The sequence below is a fragment of the Mercenaria mercenaria genome, chromosome 5, assembly GCF_021730395.1.
Source record: "Mercenaria mercenaria strain notata chromosome 5, MADL_Memer_1, whole genome shotgun sequence".
Taxonomy (NCBI): domain Eukaryota; kingdom Metazoa; phylum Mollusca; class Bivalvia; order Venerida; family Veneridae; genus Mercenaria; species Mercenaria mercenaria.
Genome location: NC_069365.1, coordinates 26,291,853 through 26,312,512, shown reverse-complemented (window position 1 = coordinate 26,312,512; position 20,660 = coordinate 26,291,853). Strand labels below are relative to the sequence as shown.

At 36.6% G+C, this 20,660-nt stretch overlaps 1 protein-coding gene across 4 annotated transcripts in view; it reads left to right on the top strand.

Moving 5' to 3' along the window:
• The window catches only part of LOC123556766 (streptococcal surface protein B-like), a 38,740-nt gene extending 25,884 nt beyond the window's left edge, over window positions 1-12,856 (top strand). The window contains exons 15-18 of one of the 4 annotated variants that reach the window (XM_045347722.2): window positions 6,272-6,331; window positions 7,849-8,115; window positions 9,731-9,838; window positions 10,793-12,856. In XM_045347722.2, coding sequence (XP_045203657.2) covers window positions 6,272-6,331; window positions 7,849-8,115; window positions 9,731-9,838; window positions 10,793-11,080 — 723 coding nt within the window. In that variant the 3' untranslated portion in view covers window positions 11,081-12,856. Of the gene's footprint in view, window positions 1-6,271; window positions 6,332-7,848; window positions 8,116-9,730; window positions 9,839-10,792 lie in introns of those variants that run through there. The other 3 variants (XM_053542993.1, XR_008370923.1, XM_053542994.1) reach the window with 3 other exon arrangements.
• The last annotated feature ends 7,804 nt before the right edge of the window (window positions 12,857-20,660 follow it).

Here is a 20,660-nt window from a genome sequence, read left to right as displayed (position 1 = left end):
TAATGATCCTTTTAAACAATTTTAGGTGGATTTATACCACTTTATCACATAATTTAATAACTGGCAAAGTGAAACTAACTGCCCTAATTCAAAAGACTATTGCCGGGGAATATGCTACATTTCTCGCATACAATTTCTATAAAGCTGTTTTTACTAGCTGCATTATTAAACATTATACAGTGTGGTTCTGTGACGAATTTTGTAAAGTCCTTTCCTTTTAATTGAATAACAGTTAAGTCAGGTTTGGGAATGTGTTATTCAGACAAGTAATTGGAATTCCCATGGGAACAAATTGTTCAACCCTTGTCGCAGATTTGTTTTTATATTGTTATGAAAGAGACTTTATGTTGAAACTTTCTCCAGATACGGAGACCGGCGTTATTACTGCATTTAATAATACATCACGCTATCTGGATGATATTCTTTATATAGATAATCCGGGTTTTATGACAATAGGGATAGTTTTAGATGTAGCAGTGTATTTCCCCCATTTATACCTCAGGCTACATCTTATGGTCTATATATTTCTAAGTGCCATCCAGCTGGCTTACGGAAGGTCGGTGGTTCTACCCAGGTGCCCGCTCGTGATGAAATAATGCACGGAGGGGCACCTGGGGTCTTCCTTCCCCATTAAAAGCTGGAAAGTCGCCATATGACCTATCATGTGTCGGTGCGACGTTAAATCCAACAAAAAAAAATATTTCTAAGTTAATTCGGTTTGCTAGAGCGTGTACTCATGTTGAGGATTTCAATGAACGTAATCTAAAATATATTACAAATAAACTTTTTCAGCAGGGCTACCGTTATTACGAATTGCGTAAATATCTTGCTTAATTTTACTATCGTAATTCTGATTTGGTTTTAAAATTCAGTAATAACTTAAAGATGCTGCTTCGAGAAAGTATTTCAAAACCAGAATGTGGTTTACAAACAATGTAAGATGTTGGGTCATAATAAGTTTCCAACTGTATTTGGTAAAATTAAAAAACGTTTTATTAAGAGGTTACGGCCCAACTGTTTTGAGACCCACCCCATGTTTAATGTTCAACCCTTTTACAGTCCCTCTTTGGTTGTGTCTGGTGGAAGAGAGGGAGAGGAGTCTGTTGTAAGCAGTTTTTAAATCCAACCAGGACTGAACTGTTTTGATTTCTATCCTCTGGCCTGTTTCGTCGGGCCCTTTAGGGTGTTTCTCTTTATGCTCTGTCTTCTACAAAGGTATTGAGTACATACGTTTTTTATTCTTAAGGTTTTCTCTTTATATAATTATATACGAGAGCATTTTTGTGTATTACACGCCATGCTTTTTGTTTCCATTGCGTGTGTTAAGAGATTCATCTGGCGGGGATTACTTTTATTTACACTGTCCCGTGACTTTGGAGCATGGTGTGGTTAAGAATGTGGTTTGATGCGCACCATAAACCGGTTTAAGCTTCCCAGTGGTGTTATTGCCACTGAACATTCAAAGGCGGTGCACCACTGTGTTATTTTGTTTGTTCGATCTGTCCTTATGAGTTTGTTTTGTATGTGTGTGCACATCTGCGTGCTGTGATGTCCGTTTTGGGGAGGCTGCGTTTTTAGAACGTGACAATCCCTATTCGATATTTATCTCTCTTTTTTTGAGTTTGAGTCTTCTTAGGGACCACCCGAGCTAAATATAGAAAAAATCTATCCTGGTCAAAAGCAGAACCGAAAGATGCATCTTTAAGTTATTCTATCATATCATTGCATAACAAACCGTTGTAATGTTATTAATGTGTGTTTCAGTGTTTATGTTCGTATGCAAATACTGTAAAAATGCCACCATTTTAATGCTTTTAGACGAACATTTTTCAAAATTACTTGCTCTGAAATGCAACGAAATTGATGAACACACTATCACGATTTCTTAATGTACAATGCACAACTTTTGTCGAGCATGGCATTTTCAGGGACCATTGTTCGGAAATATCCATAAATTTGCTTATATTCACTCAACAAAAAAATTAAAGGGTCAGGTATATAGGATCATAACAAATATATAAACGTAAATGTATTCAGTAAAATCTTAACAGTCTCATGTAAAATTACGTGGTTACTTCATTGTAGAGTATTTTTCTCTAAAACAAGTAAAAAGCAATATCGCAATTCTCCATAAAACACAACCACCCTTAAAATTCCGCTTGTCAGACTAGGTGGGTGGGGTAACAAAAATTAAACCAAACGTCCAACCTTATGGGTTCTTCCCTCAAATCACAGTTAGTATCGTGCGTGTCTACCACGCGCATTAACACTTCCTGGAATTTGCGGGGAAAGCTAAGAATCAACCTCCGATGTCGGCAATGGGTATCCTGTGCCATTCTTCAATGAGCATGTCTGTTAGCTCCTCAAAAGTCCTTGGTTGCCGATCGCGACCGGATGTCCTGCGTTGCAGAATGTCCCAGGCATGCTCTATTGGATTGAGGTCTGGCGACCTCGCTGGCCAGTCCATCCGCTCTATGCCCTCCTGTTCCAGGTACTGGTCCGCTACCCGTGCTCGGTGGGGGAGTGCATTGCCGTCCATCAGGATGAAGCCTGGACCGTAGGCTCCAGCGAAAAGGGCGCACAATAGGGTCTGTGATCTCGTCCCTGTACCTAACACCGGTCAGATCCCAGTTCCTAATGACGTATAGGTCCGTGCGCCCGTCATAGGATACACCCGCCCATACGAGCACTGAACGCCTTCGAATCGGTCATGCTCTGCCACAAAGCAGTCCCAGAAACGTTCGTTTCTCTGTCTCCACAATGCGCCCGCCATTGAAATCCAAATTGAATTTGGACTCGTCAGTCCACAAAACGTTGCGTAAACGTTGACGTCCAAATGGCAGCTGGTCGCTAGCAAACACTAGACGACATCATCGGTAGTGTGGGGTCAAGGGCGGTCGCACGACCGGTGTTCTAGCCCGCAAGTTTGCAGCATGAAGTCTGTTCCTGGCGGTCCTGTACCCATACGTCTGTTCAAAGTCACTATATAGCGTAACGGCGGAGTCGAACCGTCGACGTCGTGCCATAATTGACAAATGTCGGTCCTGCGCTCCAGTTGTGACCAGCTAACGACCTTGATCTGGTCTTCGCTGTACACCCTCTGTGTCCAGGTATAACTGCCACAACCTGCCGATGACGCTCTGGCTAACATTAAACTCCGTCGCAACATGACGTTATGTCTTCCCAGCTAACAGCTAGCCAAGAGCACGCTGCCTTTCATTTGGAGTCAAATGGTGTCTTCGAGGCATTATTTTTGAAATTTATTCCAATATATACTCTACCGCGCACGTTACATTGAAAACAACTGTGTAAAAAATCATTGAAGCATAGACAGTAACTTGATGCGAAAATCCCGTGCACGTTAAAAACCGGGTTTTTGATACCTGTCCGGTTCACTTCATTCAACCATGACCGTGTTTGCACTTGGTTATTTGTTTTTCTTCATTTGTTATTCTAAATGGTCTAAACATTTATTCACTGTTGTTATTTTTAATATATTTGCATTTTCAAAAATATATATGATATTATACTTTTGACCCTTTAACTTTTTTGTTGAGTGTATTATTAATTTACTTCATATTTTCAAATGCAGAATTACAATACACATGTACATATAAAAAGGATTATATAGGATGCTTTATGTATGTTTATATCCCTTCAGGAATACAGTTGCCCTCCCTCTTAGTAGGGAGAGCGCAGATCCACGGATCGCGTGGTCGTGCGTTTGATACCCGGGCGAGGCGCGATTTGATAGAAGACATTTTGTCTGAAATCATTCGTTCTCCAGCTCTGATTCAAGTGGAGAACACTGGTTAGGTTACATAGAATAATGGCGTTAAACCGAAAACAAACAAGGAATAGTTTTCCAACATTTGATATTTGTAACAATATTAAAATTACTTATATAGTCACACCAGTTTCAATGTCTGCAGTTAATTCATTGAAATATCCTTAAACAATGTACGCGTTCAGTGTGTAAAGGACCTTGGACATTTTCTTATTCAGATTGCCTATCAAATTAAGTAAAAACTGACCTAGGCCTAGACTTCTGAAATAGCATAATAAAGATAGTTAAAGACCATTTCTTGATATATTCGAATGAATTTTACAAGTTTGTTAACAAAAAAGATGATTTTGTAGATATTTCTCATTTTCATTTCTATTGAAATATGAACATAAATCATTTTTCATGTTTTAAACATCCCCCCTCCCCCCCCCCCCCCCCCCCCCCCCCCCCCCCCTCGCTACGTGACGCTACAAAATATTTCACATGCCTTTGTAAATCATTATCATGTACGTATGTTGCACAAATGGTACTTGGTCACTGGTCACGGTGGGGGGGGGGGGGGGGGGGGGAAGAATGTTAAAAAATACATAAGATATTTTGACACTTATTGCATATGTTTCCTAAATCTTACATATCTACAGCCTTATTCGTTTTTGTAAATATTTCAAGCATAGAAAACATAATAAATAAATGAATAAAAAGGGGACATAGAACTTCAAGCTTGAAAGCAGACTGATCCTGGTATGTACATCTTATTAATTTTTCAATCAGGCCTGCTGCCTTCCGTTGATTGAGTCTCATGAGGACTGAGGCAACTGCGTCTGTTGCAAGTCGTGAATCAAGCAAGTTTATTAGATATATATACGTAGATGTATGTTTCTTCAACCTGAACATGACAAAGAGAGAGATATAGACGAACGTCTATGGAAACGGTGCCACTGTAGTGCAAATGCCTTTTCGCCCTTTGTAGGATTCAATATTGGCACAGCTAGAATGCATTTTAAGAACAACTTCTGCTTTAATTCGAACCAAAGAAGCACTGTATCCAGCATCCTCAACTCTTAACAGAACTACACTAGACACCGACTCCTGAACTGACCCGGGTGCCTTCCGAACTAACACTGACGCCCCTAGAACTAACACTGACGCCTTCAGAACTAACACTGACGCCTCCAGAACTAACACAGACACCCCTAGAATTAACACCAATTCACCCACACGTCTGAACTGAAGCTTATTCCGAAGCCGACAGAAATATTAGTAACGACCCCAAAGGAATATCGACATTAATGTTGATACTAGCTAGTGAAGTTCTGTTCCATTGATATATTGAATCAGGCGGTATTTTATTACTACATTTTATTATTATGTTGTTTTATAGTTTTTTGCATTAGAGTAACAGAAAGCACATTTAAATGTTTGCTTGACATTAAGAATATAGGCTAAATGTGCATGACTCTGTGGTGTAACCACCATTATTTAAGCACAACAGGACTGTGCCTACAGATAATTTCGGAAACTGAAAAACTAAACACACTAAAATGCAATACTAAGGGACCTTGAGAAGAGCAAACGATGCATCTAGAATGTGTCCAAAAGTATCATAAAATGCTAAAACCAAGGCACACCTGAACCTATAGTGGCCTAGGTAGTATCGTACACCACTCCGCTATAACTGAAAAAGGTCAGCTACGCCAATGTATGTAAAACACTTCATGTATGCAACATATAACTCTGCCGATAATGCCCGGTCAGTTTTGTATATGTGTCAATATACAGTGTACTAATAAACTTTGATAATATGGCAGTTGACCTCAATACAATCGACACTGTTTATTTTCCAATACAGGTAAATGCAATATTTACTTTACTATAGATCTATGACGGATTATCTTTGAACACCCGCTGGACTTATTGGACTCAACTGCCACATTATCAAAGTTTATTAGTAGCAATAGATGTATAGAAAACAAACAATAGGCTATGATCAATGCATCAGTTATCATGAGCACTCGGTGGAAAGAAATGGAGTACAGTTGTGTCGCCAAAACTTTTGTTCTACTTTTATGTTTTGCTTTTCAGTTATCTTTAAAAATGTTAATAAAACTGATAATTTGCATAGTAAAAGTTTATTTTTTTGTTCTAAAACACTTTGAAATAGACATACCTTATATGCATAATGCTTATTTCACTAAAGATACACATTTTACATTTTTCAAAAAATATGACCCTCAGTCACAAACTGCTCAAATTTCAAGACAACGAATATGAAATAAAATTAATTTTCCTATCAGTCTGATAGGTATATAACTTATTTATGCGTAATTGAAGCCATTATATAAAATTATCAGCTATTGAAGTCATTAAATGGCATTGAAATTTGGGCAAAACCCATAGCATAATGTCCAATGTCCTTATGAACTGTAAACATTTTTCATTTGCCTTGTTTTATTCCTTTCAATAGAATGTCACAACTAATTTCAGGCTGCTGGTCAGGGCATACATGTTGAAGAAGAAGGATATCGTTTTGAAAGTGAGTGTGTGGTATGTGTTCCAATTATTATAAATATTCCTATAATAGAAATTGTACTTTCTGTTTAAGAAATGGTTTGCAGGTAAGTTTTATTTAAGCATATTAATAATGTGCGCATTTAAAGAGTACTTTAAAAAAACACAGCTTATACATAATTGTTATTAATCACTTACATCGCTAGTCATATCGTTTATTGACTTTGTTTTCTTTCTCTCATTTACTTTGATTAAATAACTCAGTTTTGCATACATTTGACCCAGTTTTGCATATATTCCAAATTATTCTTCGCAGCTAATCGTGTATGACCTATAATATGTTCCCACTTTCAGTGTATTTCAAAGGAAATAAAATGCATTTGATAGGAAGAAAAACTTTTAGATAAAATATTGTGAAATTTTACTGCATAATATTAAACAAAAAAAAATATCATAATGCCACTGCATGTGAAAAACAAGTCATAGTAATCCGCACGTAAGGTAGCGAGTCATACATAAAAAGAGTGGGTTTTATTTGCATAATTAAGTTTTACTTTTTTATTTACGGACATTTGAAATTACACAGTACATGTATCTCAAAAAGGCTAAAAATAAAATTTGAACTCGACCAATAGCAAACTATGTATTTCCCGTCGACCTGAAAGTATATGAAAATATCAATATCAGGGGTAAAGTTGTTTTTTTAACTGTCGTGTCACATTGAGAACAGATGGGTGTCTAGAGCCATTAACCGCTTTAAAATTCCTAGTGGTGATTTATGCCACTGACCGTTCCGAGGCAGTGCACTTCTGCATTTCTTATTTGTTTGTATTTTCATCGACTGTATCAGTATATTTAAATATCCTTATCTATTTTATGCACATTTTCAAAATGTATGCATGCATGCATATACTGCTGCAATGGTTTCGGTTCAGACTGCGTTCTGTGACTTGATCTTTGTCATTGTTGTCCTTGAATTCATGACACACACTTTGATTTATTATATACCTTTATTAATTCTGTAAAAAATATCGGCTTTTATTTATCAAGTAAAATGAACAGGCAGAAAAATATCCGTATTTTACTTTTTGTATTGTATGTTACCGGACTACTTTCAATAATATGCATGACCTGGCAGTTCTATGAATAAAAACGTCACTAAGTTCCATTTTAACATCGATTAACACTAATAAAATGGTCATTATAACTGTTGCTTGATCTGGGATTTTGTATTCGGCTCTCCTGGACTTTTCTAGGTCGCTTATGCGTCTCGTGAGATATGATCTGGCAAAAATCCACTCGAGCCGAATTCAGTACCCCGTATCGAACTACTGTTATAATAACCGTATTATATCTGTCTGCTCAAAAGTTATTCTACATTGAATAATCTGATAAAGATATCTGCCTTATCAAATATGTCTCGCCATCTTTAACTTCATCTTCATACAAATCTCAAAATATATGATAACGCTTTAATTCTACCATAAATAATCGGCCATACGGCATTTCTTACTTAAGAGGACTCATCAACTTACACTTTATTTTCACACCAGATTGTGGGCAACGCTGAACAAATCAATGACGATGTCGTTTCTGACAAGACGCGAGTGGTTCCTAACAAGTCGTCACTACAGGTTTCTGACAAGATACAAAAAGTTCATGACAAGAAAAATGTTGCTCCCCATCAGGTACAAACAGTTCCCAACAAGACAGAAACAGTTTTTAGGAGGAAACAAGTTGATCCTGTCATGACGCAACTAAGTCTTGCCGAGACAAAAGTAGTTCTTGATCAGAATCAAGTCGTTCCTGACACAAAACAGGTTGATTCAGATAGTGTTTACATTTATTATTTATAAAACATAGTACCCCTTCAAGGAAAAAGGGTAAAAAGCTATATTGTTTAGTTCTTTTGATTGTATTTTAACATTCCAATACACCAATATTATTCGAATAAGTTATTTCATGTGGTACCTTGAACCTCTTTTCGTTCCATTAATGTAAGGGGACGGGATAACCCCTCTTATATTTACCGCGTCGCCGCTAAGCCTGTGGTATTCAGATTATTTTTAAAAACATTTTAAATTTGCTTTTGTCGAACTAGCTACAATCTGGATCCCTATTTTCCTATAATTGTACGTAGGTCCAGGGTCATGGTCATAGTGAACGCGAGACTGACAACAGTTTTTCATGGATTTCTCAAAACGCACAACTCTGTAATATTGTATATTTTCTGGCATTTCATAACTCCTCATGTTTCTACTGGGTTATAACGCTACATATATTAAGTTTTGTAGTGTTAATGATGTTTTAAATTGTAGTAATTGCTAGTTAGTTAACGCCATTATATGCCGAATTCATTGCTACCCTATGTTTTGCGATTTTAGTAAACATATGATTTTGTTGTTTGCAAAATATATTTCCACTCAAAGGACCATTATAAGTGTCATTGTGATGGTGTAAGCCGATCCGTCTATTAGCAATTTCAAAGACATAAGACTGCTTTGACCTATATCCTCAAATTTAATTTGCACAATGCCATCATATAACTTTGTTCATTTAACAACTACATTCCATTTTTAAAAAGTCTAACACCTTATGACAGAAAAAAAAAAACCCAAAAAAGCAATAAAATATCGATGTCTTGCAGAAACTAGAGCATTTAAGTTTAAGGACTCCTATATCAATGGTAGAAATTTATAGCAGGTTTCGTAGTCGGACAGGTTACCACTAGACCACTGCATCCACTCTTCATTACTTCTTTCAACAGGAACGTGTGTTCATTTTACCAGCGATCAAGCACCCTCTTTCGGCTTATAATTTACATAGACACATATAGTACTTATATTGTAAAGAGCGTCGTTTTTGAATTGAAAGCAGGTAACCTTGCAATTTCATGTACAAGACAAACTTGAGCTGGTATTTTAGTGATTTATTAAAATGGCGTGAGGTTGTTATATCAAATGTGTGATTCAATCGTTTTGAAATTTTTATTTTTACCGACTATGTACGTTATTTTGTTTTTAAAAACTACTTGATGGCCGACTTTTTCTAAATTTTGACAAAATAGCACAGTAATTCCCAAGTACACAATCATGTTGGAAAAGACGTATGCTAACATTTTTATACAAAACACTCTAATTACGCAAGCGAAACAAGTATAATGTCTAAATTTCTACATTCTACATTCTGAAATGTGGAAAATTTAATTATTTCATTAGTGAATGATAACAGTATTTTAGTCAGAAGGAAGGTATATAATACCGATTGATATTAAAAGTATTATACACATTTGTATACATGGTGGACAGTTTATATCACTAAGAAAAACGCGTTTACTCAACAACTGTACTGAACAAGAAGAAAAGGAAGGCATTTGGTAGAAATACCTTTCAAAACGTTCACAGCCAAAACATTAAAAGTTGAATGTATTTGCAGATGCTTCAAGTGGTCTATGATTTCGAAAAAATGCCAAATGACCAAAAGAAGGTGGTAATGGAGCTACGGAAATTCATCGAAATCAGACTTTCAGATCAGCTGGAGACGGTAGGATTTTAGCTGTACTATTCAGGGATTAAAGATGGCTATTCTATTCTACTGGCCGATGCGGCTTTCAGATGAAAGTTTTATGGCACGCTTCCCACTTCACTACGCCATAACCTTAACTACTGCCTCTCTTAACATCAAACCTAACTTAATAGTTGGTCTTGGTAAGGAGAAAACATGTTTTTAAGGTTTTGGTACCACAAGGTCAAGGTCACTGAAATACAACATTGTAACATTATTTATTAATGATTTATGGGAAAGATCTCAAAGGCTTGTATCTTCCTGACCAATGGAACTGTTTTCGCGGTTTTAAATGTTTATATAAGAAGAAACACAGATTTTGGTGTTTGGAAAGAAACAGTTAAAGTCGCAGGGGACCCACCAATCCATTAAAAATTGTCATTCTTCTCTTAATAGTTCCATATATAACAAAACATACTTCTTCAGTGAAAATAGCAAAAGAAACACATAAATTAAAAATAACGGAAACGGTGGTCTTAAGCCAACTCGTGTACTGATAGTACATAGTAAGAGGAATACTAAGAAACCGTAAAATAGAGTATTTTAAATGTGGTAAAAGGATGGTTAAGGACGCGCATCTAAATTTTCACCGGTCTTACAGTTTTAAAATGCTGTTTTTGGAAATTTATGTTATTTATTTTAAAAAGAAGCTAGTTGCTTAGATATTATTATATTATTTTCGGTTAAGAATAAAACCGTGGCGTTTTTAGACCCGTGGAGTTTTCAGATCATATCATTAGTCTTAAAGGAAAAGCTTCATTGAACCAAAATGGACCAGTTGTCAAAGATCATGATCATTTTTAACGAAAGGCACAGTCGAAGACGTCCAATATATTTGCGGTAATATGTGATGCGGCTTAGACCATGCTATTCACGCTGCTGCATAGACCGGTCCAGGAATTCTATTCAATGTTTTATCATTTCTACTTTCAGGCTGCTACAACATTTATTGCTTTTGAATTTGATCTTGATCCTGAGAAAAACGAGTTGATTGTCGAATTTGTCAGGAAATGCATGAACGTGTGTTGGTCAATGTGCAGGCAGGAACCGCCAGTACATATTGGCTTCCCATCTATACAAGGAGATCAGAGTTACGATACCAGTATTTATAAGCCGTACACGAAAACGGGGAAATTTCTAGATTTTGTTGTATGGCCTGCTGTGTATCTTCATGAGGGAGGGCCATTGCTGAGCAAGGGAGTTGCACAGGGACGAAATTGACGTATTAATTTTAGAGTAACAGTTTGATGATTTTATTTGTAAAGCTGCCTAAAATCGACAGAAGAATGTTCTGACACTTTTATCAGCTTAATTCCGTAGCGGTATAAACTCTAAATATACACAATTCCTTGTACTTACTGCAATATTACGGTTGCATTTGTATCTATATAAATATCTATGTAATTCCATGACCTTATATTACGTGCATTTTTATCATAACTGACAAATATTTGTCTTTTCCGGGCATGACACAAGAAAGGTCACATGGTTATTTTTTGTATTCATCATCAAATCAGAATACAGGTAAGATGACGAGGAATACAGGAAAGTAGAGCGAGAAAGACAAATTACACGTATTCTTCTCCGATAGAGCTTTCCTAGGTGTGTAAATGTTTGCAGTTAGTGTTTTAATTAACATTCTTATGACTCATAACTTGTTTCGCCGCTTTTTTTAGTGACCGTGTCAGTGTTTTACGCGATCGTGTACGGGTTATAAACACGACCGGGTCATCATATAAAAATATAAGAAACTATAATTTACGATTTTGTGGTTCATTTTAAGGTTAGAAATGTATGCATTTTCTGTTAGTATGATCCTTTGCTCGTGTAGTTCAGTAGTTATAATTCGGATATTAACAAAATGTTTCGCGATAGCATGGGGCACAATAATGTAGGCATCAAAATTGAAATTCACCACGATTCTCCCCCCCCCCCCCGCCCCCCTTCCCCCCAACCCCCCTTGTCTTTCTATATATCGTTTATTTTGATTTTAACATACAAGGTCAAAACATCCCCCACCCCTCTATTATAGCATGTGACGGATCCCTGTGCTGATTTAACATTGAATTTCGGAAAAGGACTGCATAACAGGTTAACCTACATAAAGGGGACAGTTCAACGCCTTTATTATCCATTTTCAAGGAACTGTTATATATCATCATTTAAATGCATTTGCAATAATGTCCCAGTGCTGAATTGCCACATAACTAGATGAAAAGTAGTTTTCAGCTATTTCTTTACAAATTGCATTCATTTTAAATGGGCCCACTTTTTCAAAATTGTTTTAGTATTCACCATACGGGACAGAACAGCAGAACATATAATTGTCAGATAGATTGTTGATAAAGGTAGTTCGTTTATCAAATATGTCTGTGTTTTGATCATATACTCCTAACCCGCAATTTGTTCTCCACAAGTAACTGACAATTAACCCGCATGAATCAATAAGTCGTTACTGAGAACTGATGCCTGTCGGATGTCGTAATTAAGCTTTTCTGACTTAGGATATTGTACCCGACCCATTGTGTACAGCCAGATGAAGATCGTCGAACGACTATCGCAAGGTGATCATATTGTTTCGCGTCAAATTTAAGCTCTCAAAAAACATTTTCCACAGACCTACATGCACTTTTCATTTTCATTTTCATAAAACTTTCATATCTGAGACAATTGTTACATGTATGATTAAGAATTACCTTACACCCTTATCTACTACAGAATAGCACGCCTTTCTAATTAATTGATATAAGCCTAGACGTCGGAATTTTCCTAATTTGTTTGTTTCAATTTTACAGATACCACAATAGTTGTTAATTTTTATTTTTGTTAAAATATTTATATCCTGTAAATATGAAGCGTATTCTTTGTTCGAAATTTGTTATTTTTATGAATGTTGTTAAAACAGAAACATTAAAAAAGACACATGTGCATAAAATTATTGTGTACTTTTATTTTGAAACGTACCTGTAGAACCAGCTGTATCATGGACGGTTAATGTAGAGACGACAATAAATTTTGTCGAAAATATATGACATGCTTTTACATTTTAACCGCTTATTGAAAGTCGACGATAAATATCCAACAGGAAACTATGGAAGCCCTGGAGGGACAATTGATTTCCGTACTTCTTACTTCCGACATTTTGACTTCCCTCTTCTAACTTCCGCACTTCTGACTTCTAACTTCCGCACTTCTGACTTCTAACTTCCTGACTTTCGACTTCTGATTTCCAACTTCCACACTACTTACTTCCGACTTCTTGACTTCTTACTTCCCTCTTCTAACTTCCGCACTTCTGACTTCTAACTTTCATACTTCTGACTTCTAACTTCCTGACTTCCGACTTCCAACTTCCGCACTTCTGACTTCCAACTTTCCCTCTTTGGAAGTCAGAAGTAAGAAGTGTGGAAGTTGGAAGTGTAAAGTTAGAAGTCAAAAGTGCGAATGTTAGAAGAAGGAAGTAAAAAGTCAAGAGGTCGGAAGTAAGAAGTGTGAAAGTTGGAAATCAAAAGTCGAAAGTCAGGAAGATGGAAGTCAGAAGTGCGGAAGCTAGAAGTCAGAAGTGTGGAAGTTAGTGGTAGGAAGTAGAAAGTCAAGAAGTTGGAAGTGAGAAGTGCAAAAATTAGAAGTCAGAAGTGGAAAGTATGGAAATCGATTGTCCCTCCAGGGCTTCCATAGGAAACAGCTGAAAAAAATATTCCTATCGTGCTGATTTTATTCGATCGTGGAGTTTAAATGCGCTCTTTGCAGAGCAAAAAGATATGAAAAATGGTCACTTTTTCTTTAGAAAGATAATGTTGCTATTTTCGACGAAACTGTTTGTATGATATTTCTACAATAGTTACGGTCTATCCATTTTCTATTTATGCATTTGTTTTAAATGTGAAATTCCGACCAATGAAATGTACTTTGATACATAATTTGGCCTGCAGCAGCTGACAGGCCGAGATCGCAATTTCATATATTTGAACTGCGAACTGTGCACTAGAGTTCGGTCCACAGTTCACAAATTGCACGGCAGCTCACTTTTAGAATTGCAAAAGGGTCTGCAGTTTACGATTTGAATTTAAAAATGCAATTCACAGTTCAGATGTCATAGCTGTGGAATCGAATTATGAACTTCAAACTGATCTGCAGTTAAATATTTGAGTTTCAATATGCAGTCTGGTATTTGCTGATTAGATAAGGCCAGTGTAACTGAATCACCAAAACGCACAATATACAGATACACTTCATCGAACTTTCAGCTCTTCAGAAACCCTTAGCAATGCGTTTACAATACGCCAATAATATGACGGACTCCCACAAGTTTCGAGAAATCACAAAGGGCGAACCGCTACAAAACACTAATGATTCATTAAAGAGAAAACGGGGTGTTTTGAATCATTATCCAAAGTATGTCATGTACTTGAGAATTTTCTGAAACAGTTCAGCGGTAACAGATGCAACTGGTCACCTAGGCCGAGCTTATGAGAAAATGTGCAGGTGCGGATAACGTGTGGTAGACCAGACACAGAAATGGATGTCGGACATCAGAAGTTTAGAGAGCTAGAATTCAAAATTGACTTGTGTGACACTGTACAAAGTCGAGATTTCCAGGCGTGAAGCTACAATAATTCAACTGAGAAGGGCACAAGGCAAGAGGGTAATTATGACAACGAAACGTTGCAAGAGAACACACTTAAGACCTCATCTAAGCAATGGTAGTCAAGGTTCTTATGGACGCCCACCTTATGTACAGACAAATAGTATAAATATTCCAGTTTTTATTGCTAAAGAGAAGTAGAAAGTATGGTCGTAACAAGATATTGCTGGATCGACGACTAGCTCCTTTTAAGAATACAAGGGCCTGCAGCAGAATTCGTGTTTACAAAACTGCCTAAACGTATGCACTCAAATAATAAAGAGCTAGAACAGAGGCTACATATATAGAGTAATTGAAACTTCAAAGACGTTTGCAGGAAAATTTAATCAGAGGATGCTGAAATCTAGTGAAATTGCAGAGTATTATGCTACGAAGTTGAAACGACTGTATGATAAGAAATATACAATTAGGGACAGAAATATACGACAGGGGGACTAATTACGATCGATTATGGATGGACTTCATGACGATTAAGTTAGAAATAATATGGATTTCCATAAAAAAGACAGAATGCATCGACGAAGTTGGATACCATGTGGTGAATTTTATACATAACCAACGGGAGAATGCAAACAAAGGATACGAAGAAAGAAGATACAGAAAGGGTAGCAAGAGAAGACCTTAATGAGATATGTGAGGTAGAGGAACCAGAAAACGTTCTGAGGGTACCACTAATTAAAATGAGTGCAACAGACGACACAGTTAATATCAACGTATGTAAAGGGGTGGATAATCAAGGGCAGACAGAGATTAAATCTGGAAGTGATGGATCAAGCGAAAACGCTGAAAGATATACAGATAAAACATGGCCAAACTGGCGAACAGCCCTAACATAAGAACAGTTTATGGTGACTTACCAGATTTCATGTTGGATGAAGACATATGTGCCCCTCCATGCATTATTTCATCAAGATTGGGCACCTGGGTAGAACCACAGACTTTCCATAAGCCAGATATATGGCTTCCTCAAATGAAGAATTCAACGCCACGAGTGAGGCTCAAACCCATATCGATGAGGGGGAAGTGATTTGAAGTCAACGACCTTAGCCACTCGACCACCCCCATTAGAACAGATCAAAGGGATAAGGCAAAACGAACGTAACTTGACAGAAAACGAAAGAAGCGGAACACGAGAGATCAGGAAACCGGGAACAGAGGAAACAAGGAGAGGGGAGAGGTGGGATAGGAATCAGATGGAGTGAAGATGAAATGGATTAAAACTGTTTTATGTCATACATCAGACCTTCATGAAGATGTTTAGCGCGAATATTTTAAATCGTGTAGCGCGTGAAGATTTGTGTTTTCTTTTTGCGTTTCATAATGCTAGCCGCAGTTATTGTAAAATGGCTTCATGTTTCTTTTCTGCATTTTTGTGGCTTGTGTCTGGTGCAGCCATTGTTGTGTGCATCTACACTGTAGTATACGTCCACAAAAAGTGATTTGTCATTGAATAAATCATCATTATAGTGAGCCAAGATACGAATAACATGGGCCCTCCTGATATGATAATACGCATCTAAAAGCACTATCAGATGTTACGATCCAATTGTTTTGAAACACACTGCATATTTAGTGTTCACCCCGTTTACATTTCCTCTTCGAGTGTGTCTTACGAAAGAGTGGAAGGACTCTGAAAAGCTGTATTTTAAAACCCACCAGGACTGAAATGTTTTGATTTCTGTCTTCTAGCCTGTTTCGTCAGGACTCTTAGGGTGTTTCTGTGGATACTCTGTCTCCTGCAAAGACATTGTCACGGTGTATACCCATATCGGATACCTCTCTGTGGAAAATGAGAAAACGCATTTTTATCGTTACATTTGTTTTATCTGTTCACACAAGTCCAAACGAAGATGTAATGTAGACGGAGGGTACTAGCTTGGATAAACATCTGTTTATGAAATATGAAACTTAAATACGACTTTCTTAAAATAGCAAATATCTGGTACCTTAGATGTGAAGTTGTTGATCCCATCTTTCTTGTAAACACACTTTATGTGGATATTTTCACCATGTTTCCTTAAAACGCCCTACTTTCGATTTCATTGATGCACGGTATCCCTCTCAATTTTGCCTCACATGCTCCCTCTTGACTCTATGCACCCGGCACGGGAACCCTCTTCAACAAAATTTTCTATCGTCACCGACACCTTCAACTTCAGTGTTAGAATTTTGAGATGGTATTCTTGTTGAAAACAACCTCTGTTTCTAAGGATATAGGTCATGGTGTTTTTACTTCCCTTAATATGCTTTTAAATTGAAAATAAATAAGCAATTTATCATAACATTTATATTTAAAGTTTAATATCAAATTTACTGATACCTACGGAAGAACATTAGTGCTAGGTGAATGACATTTATTAACTCAAAATTTCTAGTTACTAACTCGAAATTTCGAGTTACGAAGTTGAAATTTTGAGTTACTAAGTCGAAATTTCGAGTTACTTATCTCGAAATTTCGAGTTACTATATTGAGACTTCAAGTTACTAAGTCGAAATTTAAAATAAACTACAATTATTTACGTTGATGTATAGGTCTTGGCCAAGATTAGGTACCTGGTGTAGTCATTGAGTTGCCATACAGGATCATATGGCAGCGTTTGCTCATAGAAAATATCTCTATTTAAACATCGGTACATACACTGACGCCTGACTTTCATATCGGATGCGTGGCGTAATTGAGTGTGTGTCGTGTTTTTTTTATTTAGTTCAGTATAATTGTCAATCTTATTTAGACTTAAAAATATAGTGCAGTTACATTACATTATATGCATATGTAATAAAAAGGTTATCATCTTTGCATCGGTTTATATGCACTCGAAGAATATTGCGCTCATAAAGTCGTACCATATATTTCCGCTGCAAAACGTGTGCATATTTGAGGGGGGCACATGTGCCGATAGAAAAATAATTGTGTCCGAGAGGGTTCCCGTGCCGTGTGTAGAGAGAGGGATCCTGTGAGGCAAAATTGTGCCAACTGAGAGGGATCCCGTGTATTAACGAAATCGAAAGTAGAGCGTTTATAAGAAAAATGATGAAAATATTCACATATTGTATATTTACAAATGAGATAGGATCAACGCGCTTCACATATAAGGTACTAGACAATATTCAAGGAAAGTCGTGTATATGCTTCATAAACATCGCACGATGTTCATCCAAGCCAGTACCTTCGGCGACATTCCATCTTCGTTCGGACTTGTGTCAACTGATAAAACAAATGAAATAATAAAAAAGCAATGGTATATAGCTACGCCATTCCGTGGGCCATATCTTTTATGCACAAACATGTTTTTAGGACGAAAAATTTATTTTCCGAGCTTACTGATTTTGGAGTTCATTGTTTATCACAGAGAGTGTCCTGTGCGCGATCAGAGAGGGATCCGTTTTCTCATTTTCTACAGAGGGATCCGATATGGGTATACACCGAGATTGAGTACATACGTGTTTGGTACGTCTGCATGCTGTGAGTTTCGTTTTGGGGAAGCTGCGATTTTTTCCAGCCCTCCGATTTAACGGATGACTTGATGACGTAATATCTGCTACGTACAAGGGTACAAACGTTGTATGATGACCCACCATTTCAGTCTTCTTTGTCAAATGGTCGTCAATAAATAGCAGCTCCGAGATGCTGGTTCAAACCTTGCTAGGGAATTACATCGCACGTCCGCATAAGAGATTTATTTATAATCTCGGGATGAATCAGCGTAAACCAAGTGTTTCATGCTATCCAATATATTGGATGATAACAGTACTTTCAATTATTAACACAAATGTCTGGGGGCATTAGATTTGATTTGCCATTTGTGCCAGACCAGAATTGTTGCCCTTGCCTTAAATTTTTGTTTACCTTTCCACTTTCAATTTCGAGCTGAAAATGGCGTAGCGCGATCACGTGATTGGGCACACTTTTTGTTAAACACGAGAATTTGTGCATCATGGGTTTTATTTTGGATATAGCTCCACCTACTACCTCTACCCGCTACACACTCGCAAAAGATTTACTATCTCTGTCTATGGTGTTTTTTTTTCTTTATGATGTTGTTTTGATATCCATGCTACAAGTCAAACCCTACATCCGCTTCCTAATAATTGTACACCAATATAAGTTAATTTAAAAGTAAAAGTAACATCAAGTTCAACAGAAAGTATGTATGTGTTTTATGTGTAGTGGGGTGGGGGCTCTATGGAAACACATATTCCAGATATACGTGGAATTTCGATGGTGATTGATGTGTTCAAGCACTAATTTTCTGTTGAAACACAGTATGATCACTCACCGGTTAGGGACAAAACTCCTTTCACACAACTAACGTTATTGTCCACATGACAGTATTTTGTAATTACAAATAGATAGAAACATGACCTCAATACAATGGTGCACGTTTGTATTGGTATTCCGTACCTGACGTTTGGTAAAAAGTGGAGTTCGACTTAATTTCACTCGTAAAGAATTCCCTCTGTTTCATGATATAGAAAATAAAAAGAATGGTTTACTGTAGACGACCTCAGATTGCTTGTATCAGAATGTCACATTTTTCTGGCCTTGGATGATTTATATCACAAGGAATGATTTACCTCGTCAACAGTAGCATATATACATAAAAGATAAAGAATTTCCGTAAAAAATCAAATACAGAAAACGTTTTCATGACATGCATGTGATACAAAAATGTTCCAGAACATTTGACGGTTATGGTTTTGACAGCGGCAGAATATTTGTTGCCTGGTAGGATGTGCTCAAGCTTCGCATGAATGGTTCTCTGTCACAGTTCAAAAAACTACACTTACTAAGTTATGAAGATTTTTTTTTCCACAACCTTGTTTACAAATTATTTGACTTCCACGAGTTTTCCCGGGGTACGTAGATCTATATTTCCAGGAGACATCAGCCTTAACCATGCAGACACAGAAGCCTGCACATAATAACTAATGCGTTTGATCGAAATTGCAAAAAAAACATCTGTTTAATCTCTGGGCGAACATTAAAACTGTTTTTGTAAAAAACATCCTGTTACAGATATTGTCCATCAAACAGTAAATCTATAAGAAGATCCTTTAGAAGCATAGAACACAACAAAATATGTTTATAAAGAAGTAAGGAAATAATATAAAAGTGTAAGAGATTTAAGAAACTTCATGTGTTTTATTACATTGCAGCCAGCTTTTAAAAGGTAAAGACGATCAGATTAAGTAAATTAGCAACCAGAGATTCAGATATATATTACACTTTCCGTGCAGTTTGCTTTCAATAGAATGCGAAACTATCATTTATTAGTGCATTTACATGAGTGTCATAGATTGCATTTTGAAAAGGAGATGCAATAGGCTATCAAAGTATGGCGGATCTTAGTTAAGGAAGAGATGGAGATTACTACGAAATTATTAGGGATTGAAATAATTGATAGTGTTATAACGAATCACAGTTTGGAATAAAGAAAGACAATGCAGAAGACTGCGAACATGTCAGAGATTTGTAAATGCATGAGTTTTGATAAAAGATAAGCACCAGCAAAGTATGAGTGATGTTGTATACCAATATCTGAACACCTGAACTGCTGTGGTATTTAGACATTGAAGAAAACTTGAGATAATACAGGGGACTTTTAAAAGATATTTTGACACTTGTCCTGCTTTCATGTTAATCGTTTTTCTGTAATCGATTGAAAAATCTTCGGGATCACGTGATTTCAAAATTAATTCAAACGAATATATCCGTTTAAAGACGCGCCACAAAATAACTATATTTTTAGTATTCCGCGATAGTTTTATGCATGATTTGCATAAAAAATGAGATATACAAGATTTTAGTTTCAAATTGACAGTGACATATATTAGGCCAAGACAATATGTTTAATGTCTAAAATTTAATTGAATTATTGTATCAATATGTAGCAAACTTTCAATCACATTTTGTTTCTACAGAGTAAGGCAGTTATTCATCTATATTCTTAAAACTTTGCTGAAAAGAGATTGACTGCATAAGTTTGCAGATCAAGTGGTGAAAACACATTTATTCAGAAAGAGCCTAAAATGTCCTCCCGAATAATATAAGAATGATTTTCATGACGTTTTTGTGAGATAAAAATATGTTGAATTCCCTACGCTATGTTTGTAAACATCACGTTATCGTTTGATCTATTTATAAATTATGGCCTC